Consider the following 22,677-nt stretch of genomic DNA (forward strand, 5'->3'; position numbering starts at 1 on the left):
GTGAATTGTGTTTATTATTGTGTAAATATGTGTATTTAGATTTGTAAATAATTGAGGTTGAATTTCTTCTTTTTTATTAAATTTTGGAATCCAATATTTTAATAGTCCTACATTGTTGACAAGTATTCAAAATTCCATCAACCTTTTTTTTCTTACATAATTATTTTATAAAAAATATACTTATATATTATAACATTAATGTGGTTCCGCGTGAGTCCCATCTCAAGTTCTATAATTGACATTCGATTTGGACACTTAAATGAGAATATATTTTTAATTTGTGTTATTGTTGAAAAAAAATCACAATTCCAACGCGCTTAAATTAATTTCCCCTTACAACTTGCAAATTTTGCAATCTACTTATTTTGTTTCTTATTAAACTTTTTATTTTTTATTTCTATCTATGCTCCCAACCATAGTAGCTAGCAACATTAATGTCTTTCATTCAACCCACAATCTATTATCTATCTATAGTTTTTCACTTCCTCTCCATCTAATTTCATACCCAAAAAGAAAAAAAGCACTTCCATGGAGCTTAATGTACTCTTTTTTATACTTCTCTTTTATTCTACTTTCATCTCACACTTGACTTCAGCTGCAACACCAAAGCTCAACACTCAAGAAGGTAACTAAAACTCACTCCTCCATTTGTTCAAGTTTCTTCAAATAGCTTAATTAAGATATTCTTATAGAAACTCAACAAAAAATGAACTTCTTTCACCCACATACTCTCAATAGTATTAGATACAAGAAGTTAGTTACAAATAATTATTGTAAATTGTAACTAATTTTTTTGATCGTATTAAAGTTAGTTACAACTAACTGTAGTTAGTTGTAACTAATTTCTTGCATCTAGATGCAACTTCAATTGCGGTTGAGACTACTGGTTCATTGGTTTATGATATTAATTTCTTATTTGTGTGATTGTAGTGAAGGCATTGAAGGAGATAGGAAACAAGATTGGGAAGAAAGATTGGGATTTTGGAGTAGATCCTTGTAGTGGAAAAGGGAAATGGAATGTTTCTGAATCTGATAATTGGAAAGGTTTTGAGAGTTCTGTGATTTGTGATTGTTCTTTCAAAAACAATACTTCTTGCCATGTTGTAAGCATGTACTGGCCTCTCTTTTTTTCTATCTTCTCTCTTTTTTTTCTTGGATCCTTCAAAACTAAAACATGTGGCAGAAAATCACATGCAATCATGTGCAATATTTTTGTACTCAAGTTGATTGGTTAATGTTTGTGTATTTTTTTGATCACATGTTTTTTTTACTATAGAAACTTTAATGTTACCATCAAACATTCACGTGCAATGCAAAAGTTATTTTTTAACATTAAAAAGGTTGAGTTTTCTTTTTTAAGAAAGTTTTTTTAAGGGTGAAAATTCATGCTTTGTTGGATTTCATGAACACTAATAAAAATGAAAGTTTTTTTTCTATTTTTCTAATAATAATTTCAGTGATTTATGCATATCCATAAACATATGTGACTTGTCAAATTGCCACACTGGTCTAAATGTGAATGATTATTAAACTCAATTATTTTTAAAAATAATGGAATATTGTGCAACATTGACTTTGAAAAACATAAGCAAAACATTGACTTAGAAAAGGATGTGCTGTCTTGTGTCTTTTCATTCTTTTGAGGATAAGTATTTGTTTATTTTCTTGTCACAATTTAATGTTAAATTGATTTTTTATTTTTATTTTTTTACAAACTACTGGTAGTACATTTGGTATTTTTCTTCTATCTAGATGGATGATTAAATTCTAATTTTCAATTTTCTTTATAATTTCACATTATATTTCAATAGGTCCTTGAAGGAACAGAATCTTTCTGGTATTCTCTCGCCGGAATTTTCCAAGCTTCGACATCTCAAAATATTGTAACCTTGCTAAATCTCGTCTTTAAAACTATGATGCATGATTTTCTCATGCAATTTATACTCTTATCACTTATCTGACACCTTATAAACAATGTCATATATTTTTAATCAGAGACCTTAGTCGAAACATCATCACGGGTTCTATACCGCAACAATGGACTACAATGAACTTGGTTGAGTTGTAAGAACTTCTCTTTGGTCATTGCCTCATAAGTTTCTTGTTTCTCAAGTAATCAAACTGAAAGTGACACCAAAGTTTTGTTCACTATTGATTATGCAGATCTTTAATGGGAAACAGATTATCAGGACCATTCCCTAAAGTTCTAACCAACATTACAACTCTCAAAAACGTGTAAGTTAAATCATTTCTTCATTTTCATACAAATTGTGTTCGTGATTGTGATCGCAAATCTTAATTTAATATTTGTAAATGTTACAGGAGTATTGAAGGAAATTTATTTTCCGGCTTTATTCCAACGGAGATTGGGAAGTTGATCAACTTAGAAAAACTGTAATTCTTCTGCAATTCTGTCTTCTTATTGGATTCACAATCTCTGATTTTTTTCTGTAGTGTTTAACATGAATGAATGAATTGTGTTTGTTTAGCATTCTTCAATCAAATGGATTCACGGGAGCATTGCCATCCGCGCTTTCCAAGTTGACCAAATTGAATGATTTGTAAGTATTTGTTCGCTTATCAATTACCAAATCAAAACAAAAATCGTATTTTTTCGCATGCTGACTAATCTCTTGGAAAATTATTTTAGGAGGCTAAGTGACAATAACTTCTTTGGGAAGATACCTGATTTCATTAGTAAATGGACAGTGATTGAAAAGCTGTAAGTTTCCGTTCCGTTGTTGTCTATCGTGAAACCGTGAAAAATAGCAGTTTGTTCGAATTCCGCTATGCTACGGTGAAAACACTAGCGTACCGCAGAATAATAGTGATTTGTTCATATTCTGCTATGCTAAAACGCTATAGTCGCTATTTGACAATACTGATTTGTTTTGTATTATTGTATACTATACCTTTTGTATCAAATTTTCACGATTTCGGTTTTCAGGCACATCCAAGGTTGCTCTCTTGAGGGGCCTATACCTTCCAGCATTTCTGCATTGACAAAATTAAGTGATTTGTATGCTTCTAACACTTGAATATATTTAGAATTTTTCTCAATCATAGAAGATGAACTTTTCAAGTGATTCTTTTGTTTGTTGTGATACTTAGGAGGATAACTGATTTGAGAGGTAGTAAAAGCTCTACTTTTCCGCCACTAAATAATATGAAATCCATGAAGACACTGTAAGTTAAATCAATGACTTAAAAAGTTAAAAATGCTTTCTCTTTTCTTCAAGTCTTTTCAAAATGACATTTTTACTCGGACATCGTAATGCAGAGTTTTGAGAAGATGCTCGATTAAAGGAGAGATCCCGGAGTATATCGGGGTAATGGAAAAACTGAAGATCTTGTAAGTAGTTCAACAAGAGATGTAGAATGTTTTCTCTTTTTCTTTTCAATTTAACGCTTTCTATATGCTAAACATGTTCATTAACTTATCTTAATCGATGCAGAGATTTGAGTTTCAATAGCTTGAGTGGAAAGATACCTGACTCTTTTGCCGAGCTTGACAAAGTGGACTTCATGTATGCGAACGGATTGAACGGAACATAACATCTTTTTAGAACATCTCTTTGTTGAACATCTCGTCTAACGAAATACAATTTCTGTTGAATAATGTAGGTATCTTACTTCGAACAACTTATCAGGAACTATACCGAGTTGGGTCCTATCAAATAACAAAAATATGTAGGTCGAATACCTTAAAAAATGCCACATATATTTCAAAGCATTGAGGACTAACATGAGATACATATTTTGGTGCGCAGTGATATCTCTAACAATAACTTTGAATGGGAAAACTCAAGTCCAACCGAATGTCCACGAGGGAGCATGTACGTTTCATTCAAGCTTCGAGTTCTAGTTATCGTGAATAAACATGGTTATCATCAGTCTAACGAGTTTTTTTTTCTTCCAGAAACCTTGTCGAGAGCTACTCCTTATTATCGTCAAAGAAGTAAGACGCTGTGCTTTGAACATAATGTTTTCCAACCTTTTTGCTTACTACATAACCTTAATCTTCATTCTTAATCTTCATTTTGTGTTGCAGAAGTAACATTCATTCATGCCTAAAAAAGAACTTCCCGTGCTCGACGGATAACCCTCGTAAGTGTGTAACTATACGAACTACAAAATATTCTTATATCTGATATGCTGCTATGAATACTGATTCAAATTTTGTTAACAGGTCGTTACTCCATGCGCATTAACTGCGGTGGTAGTGAAGCAAATGTTAATGGTAGTATATACGAAGCAGACATAGAACGAAAAGGCGCTTCAATGTTATTTATCACTAATGGTTGGGCTCTTAGCAGCACAGGGAGCTTCATGGACAATGACATTGATTCTGATCCCTACACTGTGACCAATACTTCTAAGCTTCTTAATGTCTCTATGATCAACTCGAAACTCTACACAACAGCTCGCGTTTCGCCTCTTTCTCTAACATACTATGGCCTATGCATGATAAATGGAAACTACACTGTCAAGCTTCACTTTGCAGAGATTATTTTCATCAACGATATGTCATTTAACCGTCTCGGGAGGCGGATATTCGACGTCTACATCCAGGTAACTGTTACTTTACGTGTTCCAGATGAAAAATAATCGTTTTTTGTTGAACCACGCGTTGATTTAGATGGAATGTATTGTTATGTCATGTAATTAAGGACACATTGGTGTTGAGAGACTTCGATATCGAACAAGAAGCTGGTGGTACCGAAAAGCCAATTGTGAAGAAATTTAACGCAACCGTCACGCAGAATACTTTGAGGATTCAATTCTACTGGGCTGGAAAAGGAACCACCGGAATACCGACAAGAGGAGTTTATGGACCTTTAGTTTCTGCTATTTCAGTGGATCCTAGTAAGTCACATCCCGCACCTTAGATTCAATTCTAGCTAACTTATATGATAAGTAGAAGAAAGAAAGAAAAGTAATATAGACAAAATCATCATTTTTTAACTTCTGACATAGTTTTTGGTTTTCACTTCTACAAAAGCTATAAATAGAGACTTTTCCCTTTCACAGATTTTAAGCCTCCGTCGGAGCACGAGCACGGCAACAGAACTTATGTTATACTACTGACAGTTGGCATAGTCTGTGGCGTTTTAGTCGTTGTCCTTATTATGCTGGCTATCATGAGGAGGAAGGGAATGTTAGGTGGCAAGGATCCAGTATATAAAGGTACGAAATGTTCCACTAAGTTTCTTCAGTTCTTTTGTTTATAATAAATACTTCATTTTGAAATTTCCATTATTTTCACAGAACTTCAGGGTATAGATCTGCAAACAGGATTGTTCACTTTAAAACAAATAAAAACCGCTACCAAAAACTTCGATGTAGAAAATAAACTCGGCGAAGGTGGCTTTGGTTCTGTTTACAAGGTATTTTGATCCTCCTTAAGTTTATATTTCTGTCTACATTTTAGATATGTTGTAATAATGCAAGACAAAAAATTACCTTAATCATGTTGCAGGGGCTACTATCAGATGGTACAGTAATTGCAGTAAAGCAGCTATCATCAAAATCTAAGCAAGGAAACCGCGAGTTTGTGAATGAGATAGGAATGTTATCTGGACTTCAGCATCCGAATCTTGTTAAGCTCCATGGATGTTGCGTAGAAGGGAACCAACTTATACTGATATACGAGTACATGGAAAATAATTGTCTATCTCGCATTCTTTTCGGTAAACTTAGCTTTATAATCATAATCAAAAGGAATATACTTAGATATAAATTTCATCTTTCTAACAATCGTACTCATACAGGGAAGGGATCAGACAGGAAAACAAAACTGGACTGGCTTACCAGGAAGAAAATTTGCCTTGGTATAGCTAAAGCTTTGGCTTATCTCCATGAAGAATCCAGAATTAAAATTATACATAGGGATATCAAGGCAAGTAATGTGTTGCTGGACAAGGATTTCAATGCAAAAATTTCAGATTTCGGTTTGGCAAAACTTATAGAAGATGACAAAACACATGTTAGCACTCGGATTGCGGGAACAATGTAAGTTCTTAGTAGTTTAGAGTGAAGTTTCACAACTAGTTTGTCATGAAAAATGAAATCATAAAGTATACATGTCGTAACATTATGCTTTGTTGTCTTTCTGCAGCGGTTATATGGCTCCAGAATATGCAATGCGCGGCTACTTAACGGATAAAGCAGACGTTTATAGCTTTGGCGTGGTTGCGTTGGAAACTATCAGCGGAAAGAGCAATACAAATTATAGGCCGGACGATGAATTTTTCTACCTTCTAGATTGGGTAACTAAACTTGATTTCAAATTTTTCTTCTTCTTCATGTTCCCTCTCCACATTTTCGTGCTAGTTCATATTCTAAGTGCTTAACAGTGATAATAATATATAGTCTGAAATTTGGATTTCTTTCAGGCCTATGTTTTACAAGAGCGAGGAAGTCTTTTGGAGCTAGTTGATCCAGATATGGGTTCAGATTACTCAACTGACGAAGCGATTGTAATGCTAAATGTAGCTCTCTTGTGTACTAATGCATCTCCAACACTTAGGCCAACAATGTGCCAAGTTGTAAGCATGCTTGAAGGTTGGACCGACATTCAGGATCTTCTTTCGGACCCGGGGTATTCGGCGGCTGGTTCAAGTTCAAAACATAAGAGCATAAGAAGCCACTTCTGGGAGAATCCAAGCAGATCACAAAGCATGTCAATACCTACTATTTATACTGATTCCTCTTACTCACATGTTGAAACAGAAGAGAGCAATCATCTTGTAAAAGATAACTCAGTTGGATTAGACAAATGAAGATAGTTTACTAACATGTATTCGTTACAAAAATTGTGATGAACTTAATACAAAAAATAAAAAAGAAAGCAATTATTAAAACCAAAGAGTTATATTTTCTTCTTCTTGTACATTTTGTAGAATTATAATATCACCTTCTGATCTTTTCGCATGACTTCGACTCCATTATATGTTAAGTAAGTGGAGCATAATTAGTGGTCATAAGAGTAGTTTTAGTCAAGTTTGTTGTTTCATTTTGCTGAGTCAATAATCCTAATATTTAGGAGAAACAGTCTTGCATCAGTTATTGAGTTGTTCCTTTATTTTAGCCACTTCCACGTTACTAGGCTTGTAAAACGTGGTAGCAGTTTGTTTCCTTTGTAGTAGCTATTTATGCCTTTGTTATATTCTTTCTGAATAAGAATCATTCTCAACATTTTGAGAGATATTTTTCTGTTTAGAGTTTGATTTTTCAACATCTGGTATCAGAGCTCCTTACTAGGGGCCTGATTGTGTGAGTAGAAAAGAGAAAAACAGAAAGAGAGATGACTACTGAAGGTAGTTTTGTTCAACCTGCAATTCCAAAATTTGATGGTCACTATGACCATTGGTCCATGTTAATGGAAAACTTTCTACGTTCGAAAGAATATTGGGGCTTAGTGGAAACCGGCATTGCTTCACTTCCAAGTGGAACAGTACCGACAGAGGCCCAAAGCAAGCAAATCGAGGAGCAGAAATTAAAAGATTTGAAAGTCAAGAATTATTTGTTTCAGGCTATAGACCGAACAATATTGGAGACTATTCTTGTGAAAGATACTGCAAAACAGATTTGGGATTCTATGAAACAAAAATACCAAGGAACAACCAAAGTCAAAAGAGCCCAACTACAAGCACTGAGAAAGGAGTTTGAGATGTTGCAGATGAAGGAAGGAGAAGGAGTTGATGAGTACTTTTCTCGTACTTTAACAATTGCTAACAAAATGAAGATGCACGGTGAAAAGATGGACCAAATAGTTGTTGTCGAGAAGATCTTACGATCTATGACTGCTAAATTTGATTATGTTGTTTGTTCAGTGGAAGAATCAAATGATTTGGACACTTTGACAATCGATGAATTACAGAGCAGTTTATTGGTACATGAACAAAGGATGAAAGGGCATAGAGGTGAAGAACAAGCACTTAAAGTCTCCTATGACGACAAGTTCGGTGGTAGAGGAAGGGGCCGAGTAGCATTCAGAGGAAGAGGCCGAGGAAGAGGTAGGCAAGGATTCAACAAAGCTGTTGTTGAATGTTATAGATGTCATAAGTTAGGGCATTATCAGTATGAATGCCCTACCGGATGGAATGCTGCAAATTATGCGGAGGTAGATGAAGAAGAGGAGATTCTTTTGATGTCTTATGTAGAATTGAACAAAGCAAAGAGGGAAGGAATTTGGTTTCTTGACTCGGGCTGCTCTAACCACATGACAGGTGACAAGCAATAGTTTGTGAATTTGGATGAGAAATTCAGACACTCGGTGAAGCTTGGAAATGATTCAAAAATGCCGGTGATGGGAAAAGGAGATATCAAGCTTGAGTTTGAAGGAGTAACTCAAGTAATAACAAATGTATTTTTTATTCCTGAACTCAAGAATAACTTGTTAAGCATTGGCCAACTACAAGAAAAAGGGTTGGCTATTTTGATACAAGATGGAGCTTGCAAAGTTTATCATTCAAAAAAGGGGGTTATAATGCACACTCAAATTTCAACAAATCGAATGTTTGCACTATCTGCCTCTATACCACAGACTATAACCTGCTTTCAAGCAACTTCCGATGACATCACGGATCTTTGGCACAAACGATATGGACATCTAAACAATCAAAGTCTTAGAATGTTGCAGTCCAAGCAACTTGTTAAAGGATTGCCTCAACTCAAAGCCAAAAATAAGGTGTGCACTATTTGCAATGTGGGAAAGCAACATCGAGAAGCAATACCAAAGATCAGCCAATGGAGAGCATCTCAAAGATTTCAACTGATACACTCTGATATTTGTGGTCCTATAACACCAATGTCAAATAGCAACAAAAGGTACATTTTAAGCTTTATTGATGATTTCAGCAGAAAAATTTGGATTTATTTCTTAGCTGAAAAAAGTGAAACATTTTCAACATTCAAGATCTTTAAGAACCTTGTTGAAAAGGAGACGGGAGGTGGTATATGTTGTTTAAGAACTGATCGAGGCGGTGAATTTAATTCACATGAGTTTAATGATTTTTGCAGGGCTCATGGTATTAAAAGGCAGCTTACAGCAGCTTACACGCCCCAACAAAATGGAGTTGCGGAGCGGAAAAACCGAACCATCATGAATATGGTCCGATGTTTGCTTACAGAGAAACAAATGCCAAAGAATTTTTGGGCTGAAGCTGCTCAATGGACTGTGCATGTGTTAAATAGAAGCCCTACTTCAGCTTTGAAAGATAAAACTCCTGAAGAATGTTGGAGTGGAATCAAGCCTAATATCGAGCATTTCAGAATTTTTGGGTGCATTGGTCATGTGCATATACCAGATAGAAAAAGATTGAAGTTGGATGACAAAAGCTACAAATGTGTGCTTCTAGGGGTAAGTAATGAGTCTAAGGCTTACCGTCTTTTTGATCCCATTGCTAAGGTTGTGGTGACAAGTAGAGATGTGGTATTTGAAGAAAATGAGAGCTGGAATTGGGGGAGGAGTAATGAAGAGGTAAAGGTTGATTTGGGAGATATTGATCATGAATCTAGTGACATTGGTGAAATTGAAGGTGATGAAGAACAACAAGAAGAAGCATCTGCCTCAAGTGACTCAAATGAAGGAAGTGAACCAAACTCACGTGAAGGAAATAATTTGTGTTCAGATGGAGAAAGAGTTAGGAGAGCACCAATATGGATGCAAGATTATGTTAGTGGAGAAGGATTATCTGAGGAGGAAGAAAATGTGCAAGACTTGGTTTTCTTTATGTCACAAGAAGATCCAATCTATTATGAAGAGGCTGCAAAGAGTGATAAATGGAGGAATGCAATGGATTTAGAGATTGAAGCCATAGAGAAAAATGATACTTGGGAGTTAGTGAGCTTGCCACATGGAGCAAAAAGACTTGGTGTCAAATGGGTGTATAAAACCAAATTGAATGAAAGTGGGGAGATTGATAAATTCAAAGCACGCTTGGTGGTGAAAGGCTACGCCCAAAAATATGGAGTAGACTATGATGAAGTATTTGCTCCGGTGGCACGATGGGATACCATTCGCATTGTTTTGGCTTTGGCGGCACAAAAAGGATGGACATTGTTTCAGTTGGATGTGAAGAGTGCATTCTTGCACGGTAAACTAAATGAGGCTGTATTTGTAGAACAACCACTGGGATATGTGAAAGAAGGAAAGGAAGACAAGGTCTACAAGCTTAAGAAGGCTTTATACGGATTAAAACAGGCACCTAGGGCCTGGTATAGCAGGATTGAAGGATATTTTATTAAAGAAGGGTTTGAAAGATGCAACAATGAGCCTACTTTATTTGTCAAGATTGAAGGAGGTAAAATTCTTGTTGTTAGTATCTATGTTGATGACTTGATATTTACAGGGAATGATATTGATCTTTGTGAGAAGTTCAAAAGCTCTATGAAATTAGAGTTTGACATGACAGACCTAGGAAAATTAAAATACTTTCTAGGTGTTGAAATACAACAAAGTTCTGAAGGTATTCATATGTGCCAAAGAAAGTATGCTCATGAAGTCCTTGATAGGTTTGGAATGAAAAATTGCAATTCAGTGAAGAATCCTATTGTTCCAGGTACTAAGTTATCAAAGAACAGTGGAGGTGCAGATGTGGATGCAACATTGTTTAAACAAATGGTTGGAAGTCTCATGTACTTAACCTGTACCCGGCCGGATATGATGTATGCCGTATGTCTCATAAGTAGGTACATAGCTAAGCCTAAGGAAGCACACATGTTAGCCGCAAAAAGGGTGCTTCGTTATTTAAAAGGAACCATAGAAATGGGGGTGTTCTACAAGAGAGGAGTCAAGGATGAGCTGCTGGCCTACACCGACAGTGATTACGCAGGTGATATAGACGATAGAAGAAGTACATCAGGGTATGCGTTTTTGTTGTCTAATGGAGCTGTATGTTGGAGTTCAAGAAAGCAACCTGTTGTATCATTGTCTACAACTGAATCAGAGTTTATTGCAGCTGCTGCTTGTGCATGTCAAGGCATTTGGATAAAAAGAATACTAGATCGAATTGGTCATTCTCATTGTAAGTGTATTACAGTATTTTGTGATAATAGTTCCACAATTAAGTTATCCAAAAATCCTGTAATGCACGGAAGAAGCAAACATATCGATGTGCGATTTCACTTTTTGCGTGATCTAACTAAAGATGGTATGCTGGAGCTGAAGCACTGCAGAACAGATGACCAATTAGCAGACATCATGACCAAGCCACTAAAACTAGAAGTATTTGAAAGGCTTCGCAGGTTACTTGGGGTCCGACCAACAACAGATGTAAACTGATTGTTATTAGCAATGTCAGTTTAGGGGAGGAAATGTTAAGTAAGTGGAGCATAATTAGTGGTCATAAGAGTAGTTTTAGTCAAGTTTGTTGTTTCATTTTGCTGAGTCAATAATCCTAATATTTAGGAGAAACAGTCTTGCATCAGTTATTGAGTTGTTCCTTTATTTTAGCCACTTCCACGTTACTAGGCTTGTAAAACGTGGTAGCAATTTGTTTCCTTTGTAGTAGCTATTTATGCCTTTGTTATATTCTTTCTGAATAAGAATCATTCTCAACATTTTGAGAGATATTTTTCTGTTTAGAGTTTGATTTTTCAACATTATAATCTGTATTATATAATGTTTCCTAAAAAAAAAAAGAAAAGAATATTATAATATAATATTCTAAATTTACACTTTTTTCACCTAAATATAGAAGAAGCTACCATAACCAGAGTCTTTATATATATATTTCCTCTCAGACTAATAAAATCAGATTGAGTTTGTTTTGTTTGGGACTAAGAGGAAATTGGAGAAAAGGGAAAAGATGATGATGATGGGTGACGAAGACGATGAGGAGCACCAGAGGTTGGTGTTAGAACAAGTCTTCGGACCCTCAATCTCCGACGATGACACCCACTGCGACGGTAGATCCGATTCCGATACAGATATGGAGGAGCAGCATCAGAGAACAGTGTTAGAACAAGTATTCGGACACTCATCCTCCGACGAAGAAAACGACGACGGTAGATCCGATTTCGATTCCGATTACAATTGGGAACCAATCGAAGAAGTGAAAGGGTTATGGATGCTAAGAAACTTCCTATCAATTCGTCAACAATCTCGCTTACTCTCGTCAATCGAATCGGAGCAATGGTTCACGCAACCTTCAATCAACCAAGCAATGCGTTTCGGTTATCAAAACCTACCTCATTGGGCAATCAAACTCTCTCATTCAATTCGTCGTTCGTGTTCTGATTCATCTTTTCTCCCACCAAATTTGCTACAGAGGGAACCGTTGTTTGATCAAATAATAACAAACTTGTACCAGCCAGGTGAGGGAATAAGTCCTCATGTTGATCTCTTGCGGTTTGAAGATGCCATTGCTATTGTCTCTTTGGAATCGTCTTGTGTCATGCATTTCACTTTGGAGGAACTGTGTGTTCCTGTTTTGCTTACTCCTGGTTCCTTGGTTATCATGTTTGGAGATGCTAGGTATCTTTGGAAGCATGAGATTAATCGGAAACCTGGGTTTCAATCATGGAAGGGAGAATTGTTGAATCAATCCACGCGAACCTCTGTTACCCTCAGAAAACTTTGTTCCTCTGCTCCCCCAATCTAAAAATCAATCCTTTTTTTTTCTTTTTTCTTTGTTCATCCAAAATCTCAAATTTCAATCAAATTAGTTTGTTTTTAGATGGTTTCCTACCCCCAATTGTACCAAAAAATAAGGGAAATTTTGTGGGTTGGATGTGTACTTTAGGACAAAACAAGAGTTTTTGTGTAATTTTGGACATGAATGAAGTATACACCCTTTGAGATAAACTATATTGATTACATAACTATTGTTTTAAATTGCAATCAGTTACATATATGATAATTGTGTTTGTTGCTGCGTGAATTTTAGTTGGAGATATTTGAAATGTACTTGCTCATTGAGGTTATTGCTGTTGGGAGGTGGTTGAAATATACTATTAAAAAACACATTAGTAAATTGAATTTTGAGATTTCAAAATTGAGTTTTTACGAAAATACTTGAATAAATATAGGTAGTGTGTTTTTTTCCTCCTTTCTTTAGTTTGGCAAATAAAGAAAAAAGATAAGTAGAAGAACAACAAAATATCATTTTCTCACAATCGAGATCCTTGAACAATCAGTTAAAATACTAAGTACTTGACATGAAACCAGCTCGGGAGTTTTCTTCTCTAAGCGTGTAAATCAGCATAACATTCCAGTACAATTGCTGCATATATCCTTCGTATCTTGAATAATGGTAGCAAACTTGTGAAACTCAGAAGCAGTGTAACACACAACATGGGTGAACCCCATTGTTCCTGGCTAGATGAAAACCTTGCAGAATGGCGAGCAGTTCAGCTGTCACTATGTCGAGTTCCTTATGTAACCAGTAATCCGTGTCTGACTTCCATTCAGTGTTTCGTCTTGAAAACAGTTTGAATATTCAAAATCAACACAATGTGTCCCTTTTTCTTTTTAAATTTCAATGTTTATTTAGCATTCTAGACAAATTTAATGTTATTCTTACAAATGAATGAATACATAAAGAGCAAGTTCTTGGTATTTTTTTATCTATCCTATTCTATTCTGTGTTGTTTGTTTTGATGCCCATGGCAATGAAATTGACGCTAATATCATCTGATAAAGACCATCTTCCTGTTACTGGGTTATATGTGAATCCTGCCATCTCCTCAACCTATGCACAACCAGAGAAACATGATAAGAACAAAAAAGAAAGTGAAAAAGGTCTTGTTTATCAGTTTATGAATTAATGAGTGTTGCTTACATTGATGCCGGCGCGTTGCAGGATCAGAACTAGCTCCTCTGGAGTAAGAAAACTAGACCATTCATGAGTGCCCATTGGAAGCTGCCATGTTTCAAACATTATGTCATCAATGATGGCCACTTTATTCTAAATTTGGATCATAATTCATGACATAACAAATACTTCCTTGTTTACTCTTTCTATCAATATTTTATAAATGTCTAACAGCCTTTGGTATGTTGATTACAATCTTAATGTTTTCTAATATAAAGTGTGTGTCAAGATAGATACTATAAAGTAATGAAAAGTAACAAATTTTAGGGAAAAGGTACTAAGGTAGAATTTAAAACAACAGAATGAACTTGAGAAAAATAAAATACCCAGCGGAGGATGTATTCTGCGGCAACAATGGCAGTTGCATAAGCTCTCATTGAACGATTAATTGTTGATATGATGGTAGCTCCATCTGTAATTGTTAATGCTGCTAGAGACTTGCAGAACTCTGCAGGTTCCGCAACGTGCTCGATCACCTGTGAAAAGATGTACTTCAAATCAATGCGTGGGAACTTAGGTATCATTATCTCTCGGTGTTCATGTAACACAACATGTAAGCACACAACCACAGGAAGGGGGCAGAAAAAAGGTACCTCCAGGGCCATCACTGCATCGAATTTTCTTCCTTCTTCAACTAGCTTCTCTGATCAGTCATTTTGAAAAACTATTAAAAATTGTGAGTTAAAAAATACTATGCATAATACCCTAAAACAGAAGGATAACTCTAAATAAATCAGATTAATATAAGCTATTTCTACAAATGATATCCAAAGCCATAATCAGCATTTAATTTTTTACACGAGGCACGAGTGTAAAGTTTTCCATAGGCATGTTGCCAAGAAAGAAATTGGTCGGACCGCACAAGTGAAAACATTAAAAGTTACAAGCATAGGAAGAAATAGAGACATGTATGTGACCATCTATCTTTTTGGTAAAAAGTGTGATTAGTTTTTTGAATTGGAAATTTGTTCTCCTATTTGGGCAGTTTCATACCAAGTATCACACATTGTTAGATGAGAAACACTGCAGGATAGAGAAAGCTATTTCTTCAATATAAGACGGTACTAAGATAAAATAAGATCGAAGTACTAAAAAAAAGTTTTCCTAAAAGTCAACAATTTGTTTTTGACTTCTCCGCATCCAAAATATAGATTCTAAGTTAACATAAATAACATAAATTGGCTATTTATTGCAAGATGCAGCAAGAAGTTATGAACCAGAATCACAAACAAGACTACTGACTACGAAGTGAAAGATAATTTGAAGAATAATATTGGATCAATTTTTGTGTCAAAGCATCTTAACTTCAGAACTTTCTCAAACTCTAAACTATCCAGCAAAGAAGGACCCCAACCTGTTAGGTAAAAGGAAATTTACACTAATCGGCTTTGAACTTGTTACTAAGATTGTGCACCAAATTGTTAGATTAGGAAAAGTAGAGCAGGCAGTAATAGTCACAAGTGGGATAGCTTCCAAATGGAAACTGGTTTGAAGAATACACACCATGGATGCGAAACAAAAGTATTGAAGAATATTTGTCTCACAATTAAGACTTACATACTTACCAGCTGTTGTGCAACAAAACTCAATAGCTGAAGTTGCCGGATCAGATTCCTGTGGACAGGGACAGGCAACGGTAAGTGGTTCAGCTAATGGTGAAGATCTAATGAACTAAATTCACTCAATACTATTAGTTAATAATAGAATAATTAAGTATTCAACATCTGCTTCCACCAAATAACATCAATAATAAAATTGTTAGGACTGTACGGACAAATTTAAAATTGGAAACAACCATTATTAAAAACCAACAGTAAACTTCTACACTAAGCATACAGCATGAAGTCGAGCAATGTTGATATTCTTTTCCACAGCATCAATTCCCGTCACAGTAGCTCCCATCCGAGCTAATGGCTAAAACAAAGGAGATGCATAAGTAAAAATAACAATAAAAATAGCATTTTTTTGCAATCAAACACAATTAACATTCTTAATACTCTGCAAAAGAGAGACAGGAGAATACACATCAAAGAAAGGATTTATATTCTACATATCAAGCTAACAAGTATAGCTATGAAAACATCACTATGCTACAGATTCCTACGAGGATCGCGATAAAAAGGGAAAACGTCCTTTTCAAACAAGAAAAAGGAGAAAATGTATACCTCGGAAAGAATTCCACCTCCACAGCCCACATCAGCAATTTTAAGTCCTTCCAGGGGCTTAGCACTGTAAGGGTCCTTCCTGAGACAAGGGACGTTTAATTACTGTCCAAATAATATCCCAAAGAGACATACAATTATGTATAGGAACTTGTTACATTGTTATAGATTGCGGTAGGCCATAAAACGTCATGGAACCACTATATCTCACAAGTTGGCCAAAAATCATCCATGGCTGCTATTTGATAACACCTATTATTATCAATAATAGCTATTTTCCTTTTGTTTCTCTTATCATTTCCTCATTCGGTTTACATAAAAAAAAACATCTGTGACACTTTTTGCTGATAAATATTTCACAAGAGTTATCCTATAAGATTAAACTGGACTCTAGAAGTTCACTTATATTTATATCACTCACTAATTGTTGGCACTAAACCAGATTTCTAACGTTGTATCACTATCACAAATATCGAGTTGTAGGGATTCAATAAGTTAGCATGACTTGGTATCAAACCCAACACAGCCAAATCATTATCTTATAATTTGCTCAATTCCACGAGTAAACAAATCGAATTAAAACAGTACACATCATACCAGATTCAAAATGGAAGAAACAAAAGGAAATGTTGCTTACTTGAAATGTCGACACAATGCAGATCGAATGAAAGCAAGTCTTGTAGGATTCATCACATGTAACGGTTTAAAAGGGCCATCAAAATCCCACCTATTTTACATACATCAAAAAAAAGGGGAAAAAATAAACATCATTCATATTTTCTTACTATATAACAATCACCTAAATCCATAAGCTTTCAATTCTTATTTTTCCTATACATTAGTAGAAAAGATAGTAAATTTTGTAATCTCTGATTGCAAACCTAAACACCCAGTTCCCAATACACCCAGCTCCTAATTCAGTGTTGTTTAATTAATTTAGGATTCGATTCGCATGGAACAATCAGAAGTAAATTGAGAGCTCTTACCAGGATTCAGCAATGGCGGCGAACTTGGCGAGTTCATTGCGGTTCAAGGAAGAAGGATGCGAAGGTTGTTGAACGTGTGGAGTGGTGGGTTGTTGAGGCAATGAAGCATCGGAGAAGAAGTTGGTCTTGTTGAAGAGAGGGTGAAATCGGTTACGGAGAATGCGGTGGTGAGTGTTTAGGGTTCGGAGATGGTTGAAGAGTTTCATGGTTCCGCGGGAAAGTGCGGTGGTTCTTCTCCCCTTTTGCAATTAAGCTTTTTGGGTTATGATCATGGCTTGTGGCTTTTAGAATTTTGATTTGAATTGGGCTAAGATTGCTCTTCTTAAAATTTTTAAATAAATATTTTTTGTTTTTTTTTTTAAATTAAAAAATACTTCCTCCATTTTAAAATCACTATCATCTCACATTTTCATACATAAATTAAAAAATATAATACTATTATTATAAGACATTATATTTTACGAAATTAGTCTTATTATTAAAAATAATGTGTAGAATAATAATTAAAAGACACAGTCGAAAAAATAGTAATCATTATTATATTAAAAAGTAATAATAATATTCATTTTAAACAAATTTTTTTCAAAGACTCACATGTTCCTCCACAAAGTAGAATCTAAATTGCGAACACTCACATGTTACTCCAAATTATGACAGTCATACTTATTTTGCATCACATTACACCATAGCTCATCTACACCATTATGGATCTTCCAACTGAGTTTAAGAATGCACACTTTGTTCATGATGTCCAACATTCTCAAACCCAACCCTCTAAAGTTCTTGGGAAATTTAATATTTTGAGCACTTTTCCATTGAGGGGCGCACTAAGGTATTTTCTAAGATGGTTTTTTCCCGAAAATTTGAGAGCTCCACCAATTTGTTTTTCATGTTTTTAGCAACATTCTTAGAGGAAAATGGACTAGTTTTATCTCGACTAACCTCTTGTCCAGACATGTTCTGGTAGGGAACCAAAAATACTTAGTGAAATGATGGAGTAGAGTTTTGATGCGGTGGAGTGGATCTTCGATATAACGACGCGTTGGTGGATCTGCGAAGTTAGCACTGCAACCAGGGTTTTAAAAAATGGTAACGGTCGCGTAAAGGTTTTTGCGATTTCGGTCGGTACAGGTGTGATTGCGGTCGTCGCAGTGTGAATTAACCATAATTTATTCTTTAATATAAAAAACAGTGATAACGTATCGATATCGGCACTTGCAGAAACCGTTTTGTCGCGGCCGTTTTCACGGTCGCTGACCTTTTTTAAAACCCTGACTGCAACACCCAAATAAATAAAGACTAATGTAAATTATGAATTAAAGAAAATATCTAAAGTTTCATGTGGGATGTCTTATATATGAGAGACGTTTATGGACATTCTCTATCATATTTGCGTAGAATGCAGAAAATGTGGGATGTCTTATATATGAGAGGCGTTTATGGACATTCTCTATCATTTTAGCGTAGAATGCGAAAAATTATCTTAAAACATTTAACGGTAGGCAACAATCCATAACGTGGATCCAATGTGGAGCTCTAAAATAGAGCTACAATGTACCTTCAAAATTTTAGTGGAGAGACTGATGATTTACCCTTTCCCCTTTTAGCTTGTGGCCAGTCCAAAACATTTCCAATTGTTAAAGACAAATCTCATTGACTTATGTTGAACATTAATATCATTAAGATGTCAGTATGTTTCAAAGCACTAGGTCCAATTCTACCAATTTTGATTCTCAAGATGCTTCTAACAGCGTGATTTCTAATATTCCTGCAATAAACTCAGTCTTTACACGTCCAACGAGTAAGTTATTTATCGTTGACATAGAGAAATCCAACCAATCTATTTATTCTCTTTCTTAATTTACAAAATTTTATTCAATAAAACATTTTATAGTTATATTGTCTAATGGTTCTCAATTCTCATACTTATTCATATATTGTTGACTGTGTTACCTTGTTACCTTCAACTACTTTAGAAAATGTTTATTGCATTTCTGATTTTAAAGCTAGCTTGATTTCTGATATTTAGATTATTAATTCTCTTCAATGTTCTTTCTATTTTCATTTTAATGGTTGTTTCATTGTGTAGAACTACTATAAAAAACTAATTGGTACAACCCACATTAGAGTTCATATCACAATTTCTCTTTTCATTTTAAACTCCGAGAATGTATCTTCTTATAAAAATATTTCCATTGATGATACCTCTTACTACTAAATTACTATTGCTACAAGGATAATGTATATTAGTAACAAGTAAGTTATCTGATCCTTCCACTAAATCTATATTTAACGGCACAATAAAATAATTACATCATTTAATCACAGGCTAATTTGGAACTGGTATTATGTTATCTGATATACAACATAAGGCTAAAGAAGAAATGTCCCTTATATTAACATCAAATTTCAAACACAACACACAATAAGCTGGATCATTGATGAAAATATATGCGAATGCACAAGTACATAACAAAAGATAGGCACTGAAACCAAACTGTGAAAGGTATCTAGATACAAGGCGTCTTACTAGTCAATACAAGCTTGTATAGTTTTAAGGCACGCAAATGTAACTAAAGATTTGTACATAAGCTTATAACTGAGTTTAACTGCTTCTCCCTTAATCTGAATCTTTGTGTATAAGGTGACGGGCCGCCCGAGAAGTATTGTAAGTTGTGATTGCAGAGCTAGTAACACTCAATGAATGTTTGGCCAAGCCGAAGCTCTTCCTAGTTATCAGCCACACAGTATAGAAAAATCCAATCCAGCCTGGTTCACATTGATTTCCATGTCCAAGGAACATTATACGCAGTGTTATCACACAGTACAAAAAAATGAAACAGATCGAGAAGCATTATAGAAAGAAATTCATCAAGGAATGCCAAATCGCTGTTAAGTTATAGATGACAACCTTATGGCTATCTTCTCATAAATAGTCTATGGTGGTTTGTTGAAATTTTAAAGAATGGAACGTCATCACATTCACAGACAATGCTATTATATTATAGCAACTGTTTCAGACGGGTAAGAATATCAACACTGTGTAGAGGACCATACAATACAACATTAAAGTCTGGGAATGGACGCTCTCCATTTTTCCCCTCATATTCTGTCATGTGTATTTAATCTCATGGCCCATAAACGCCCTTAAACTTTTCACTCCCATTTCTTATATTAAAAACTCATCTCACCTTTTTTCTATTCAAGAGTGTAGATTTCACCATTCTTTCACATCGATGGAGAGAATTCATTCCCTTATAGTGCCCATGTCCATTGGAGGTTCAGTAGATGTTTTATTTAAGAAAATGTGACAAAAATCGGTGCAATTAAATGGACAGTTGTAAACATTCATTTCCATATTTGACGACGTAAATGCAATCAGGAGGACAACAAACTGGAATTACTGCTTGTACACTCATGAGTCACATCTATCCTCCATACTGGAAAGAACAATAAACTACCGATCATTATTGTGTTGTGACATATAGTGTCTGTCTGCCTTATTGCCACAAAAGGAAGCAGTTTATATAATTTTGTATCTTATGTCTATAGTTGTATTTAAACTCTTGATTTCACAGAACTAGTAAAAGTTTTAAAAACAATGTAGTAGCAAAATAAAACCTAAAACCCAATATCTAGACAATAAAAGAGAGAAGAGTGAGGAAGTCAAACAATTTGTTACCTGAGGTAATCAGAACAGCCACAATTGTCCAGAATGTAGTAACAGAAATCACAAATATGGCTATTGATAGTGCTCCAATGTATATAGCAGTAGCACATACAAAGAAAAAAGCTAAGAACCCTCCAGCTGCAGCTAAAGACATGAGCAGTGATATGACAATGGCATTTATGGTTGCGGCCAAAAAGAAAAGCATAAAGACAAGCAGTCCTGTAAGAGAAACAAAAGTAACCGTCCCAACCTGCAGCAAAAATGAAATCCGAATCATATGCATTCCAAACAAAAGGTAATTTTTTCATTCGCCTTTTATCATACAGACATACAAGGGTAAGAGCTTGTTGGCTAAAAAATCTATTCAGAATGCATATAATATCATATCAGAAGACTTTATTTTGTTTTTTTTGAAAACCTAGAATGGTAAATACTATGAAACTATTTTAATTAAGATTTAACTCATATGCATTGTCAGTGCAAAAAGATTTTGTCGGTGTAAGGAGCTTTACATTGTCAATCAATCATAATTGTCGGATCATTAGAAACATTTGGCTTTTATCATAACTATTTTTAAAGTTGCACACATATTTGATTGTGATTTGTTGACTGTGTATGAAGATTAACCTCTTACTATTATTATACTTCCAATTTCAATTTGAATTTTACGCATATGAAACAACAAAATACACAATTTCTGTTAAACTTAGGGGATGAAAACAACTTCAAATACCAACAAATTTCAAAAAGAAACAAAATGGGTGGAAAAAATTTGAACCTAGTTATGATCACAATGAGACCAGAATAATACAAAAAAAACCTTACATCCTTGGAAATCAAATGATTCAACCCTAAATGTGAACACAATCCAAGTCACATGCATCCTTAGTTAAACACTCTACTATTTGATTATTTTAATTATTTCATCTTAGATTAACATATTTTATATATTTTATTCAATGATTATATAAGACCTATGAAGCACTGACACCCTAACACAATTGCGACACTGACACGGCGACACCGCTAATAGTTTTTAAAAATGAATAAATTAAACGTAATTACAAATGTCGATTCAGGTGTGCGACACATGAAGATACACTTCTTTTTTCAGTGCTGTCAGTCATACATAGAATAAAAACAAAGGAACAGTCATGAAAACATATGTATGCATAAACAAAGGAACCAAACAGTGAACAATCCAAAGTTGAAAATCAACTACAAACAGATTCATCTGCAAAATCAGTGAAAACAAAAACAAAACTAATCCGAAAAACATGCATAAAAGAATTGAAATCACATCTAGATCTATAAATCTATAAAGAGTTGAAGATTCTTCAAACAGTTCGATTCAATCAGGATCATGAAATTGAACTTTTCCTTACAGAGATAACGAGGAGAGCACGGAGAGGACTTCCGCGGCGAGTCCAGAGGAGAACATCGTGCGCGGAGTTTCTAGAAGCTTCTGGAACGAGACAAGCGTTCTCCGCGACGGAGATTTTGATCCGGCGAAGTAAGGAATTACCGTCAGCAGGTTCCGGAAAAAGTATGTCGGAAGCGAGACGGTTAAGGACCTCCGGCAAGGTTTGTTTCACTGATTTATCTTTTCTGTAGTTCAGATTTTCCGATTCTTCTTCTTCTTGCTGTTGTTGTTCCACGTGGACGTCGTTGCCGTTGGAGTTCTCCGCCATTTTCAGTTACAGTGATGAGTCAGCAACATAGAGAGAAGGAAGAAAGTGTGTTAACGAATGATATTTTATTGCTTTGCACCTAAGTGGGTCCCGGGGTTTTATTTTATTTATATTCGTCATCGTATATTGAATTTTTTTATTTTATTTTATTGCAAGCGAGTCCTTCTTTACTTTATGAGCATGTGGAAATGACTGAATAAGAAACAGCGACAAGTAAGCACGTCGGCAGCTCATTTTATAATCCACGTGGACGGCTACGATTATACAACATTCACATTTTTTTTATATAATATTCTCATGTTCGCTTCTTTTTTGAATAAAGGTACACCAAATATGTCTTGATATGTC

At 35.0% G+C, this 22,677-nt stretch overlaps 4 protein-coding genes across 5 annotated transcripts; 2 read left to right on the forward strand and 2 right to left on the reverse strand.

Moving 5' to 3' along the window:
• The first annotated feature begins 340 nt into the window (after positions 1-340).
• LOC131615833 (probable LRR receptor-like serine/threonine-protein kinase At1g07650) lies at positions 341-6,868 on the forward strand. 2 transcript variants are annotated; one of them, XM_058886997.1, is made up of 24 exons: positions 341-625; positions 936-1,103; positions 1,812-1,883; positions 1,996-2,064; positions 2,164-2,235; positions 2,323-2,394; positions 2,490-2,561; positions 2,651-2,722; positions 2,948-3,019; positions 3,112-3,186; positions 3,281-3,352; positions 3,456-3,527; positions 3,625-3,690; positions 3,771-3,836; positions 3,920-3,958; positions 4,052-4,107; positions 4,190-4,572; positions 4,671-4,866; positions 5,032-5,187; positions 5,269-5,387; positions 5,480-5,690; positions 5,772-6,012; positions 6,119-6,269; positions 6,396-6,868. In XM_058886997.1, the coding sequence occupies exons 2-24, from the start codon at positions 1,099-1,101 to the stop codon at positions 6,780-6,782; spliced, it is 2,796 nt and encodes a 931-aa protein (XP_058742980.1). In that variant the 5' UTR covers positions 341-625; positions 936-1,098; the 3' UTR covers positions 6,783-6,868. The 2 variants fall into 2 exon arrangements, with proteins under 2 accessions (XP_058742980.1, XP_058742979.1); XM_058886996.1 differs by having other exon boundaries at positions 342-625; positions 931-1,111.
• A 4,903-nt stretch (positions 6,869-11,771) lies between these two features.
• On the reverse strand, positions 11,772-17,257 carry LOC131615834 (ubiquinone biosynthesis O-methyltransferase, mitochondrial). The gene is made up of 9 exons (XM_058886998.1): positions 16,969-17,257; positions 16,620-16,709; positions 15,986-16,064; positions 15,657-15,734; positions 15,386-15,434; positions 14,414-14,463; positions 14,147-14,296; positions 13,788-13,868; positions 11,772-13,697 (listed from the first exon to the last, which is right to left on the reverse strand). The coding sequence occupies exons 1-9, from the start codon at positions 17,172-17,174 to the stop codon at positions 13,584-13,586; spliced, it is 897 nt and encodes a 298-aa protein (XP_058742981.1). The 5' UTR covers positions 17,175-17,257; the 3' UTR covers positions 11,772-13,583.
• LOC131615835 (uncharacterized protein P8A3.02c) lies at positions 11,814-12,811 on the forward strand. The gene has a single exon (XM_058886999.1). The coding sequence runs from the start codon at positions 11,814-11,816 to the stop codon at positions 12,606-12,608; it is 795 nt and encodes a 264-aa protein (XP_058742982.1). The 3' UTR covers positions 12,609-12,811.
• A 2,118-nt stretch (positions 17,258-19,375) lies between the features above and the next one.
• LOC131615836 (uncharacterized) lies at positions 19,376-22,373 on the reverse strand. Its single transcript, XM_058887000.1, has 3 exons — positions 22,024-22,373; positions 20,651-20,888; positions 19,376-19,737 (listed from the first exon to the last, which is right to left on the reverse strand). The coding sequence occupies exons 1-3, from the start codon at positions 22,327-22,329 to the stop codon at positions 19,589-19,591; spliced, it is 693 nt and encodes a 230-aa protein (XP_058742983.1). The 5' UTR covers positions 22,330-22,373; the 3' UTR covers positions 19,376-19,588.
• Positions 22,374-22,677: the final 304 nt, after the last annotated feature.

Source organism: Vicia villosa, linkage group LG7 (genome assembly GCF_029867415.1).
Source record: "Vicia villosa cultivar HV-30 ecotype Madison, WI linkage group LG7, Vvil1.0, whole genome shotgun sequence".
NCBI lineage: Eukaryota > Viridiplantae > Streptophyta > Magnoliopsida > Fabales > Fabaceae > Vicia > Vicia villosa.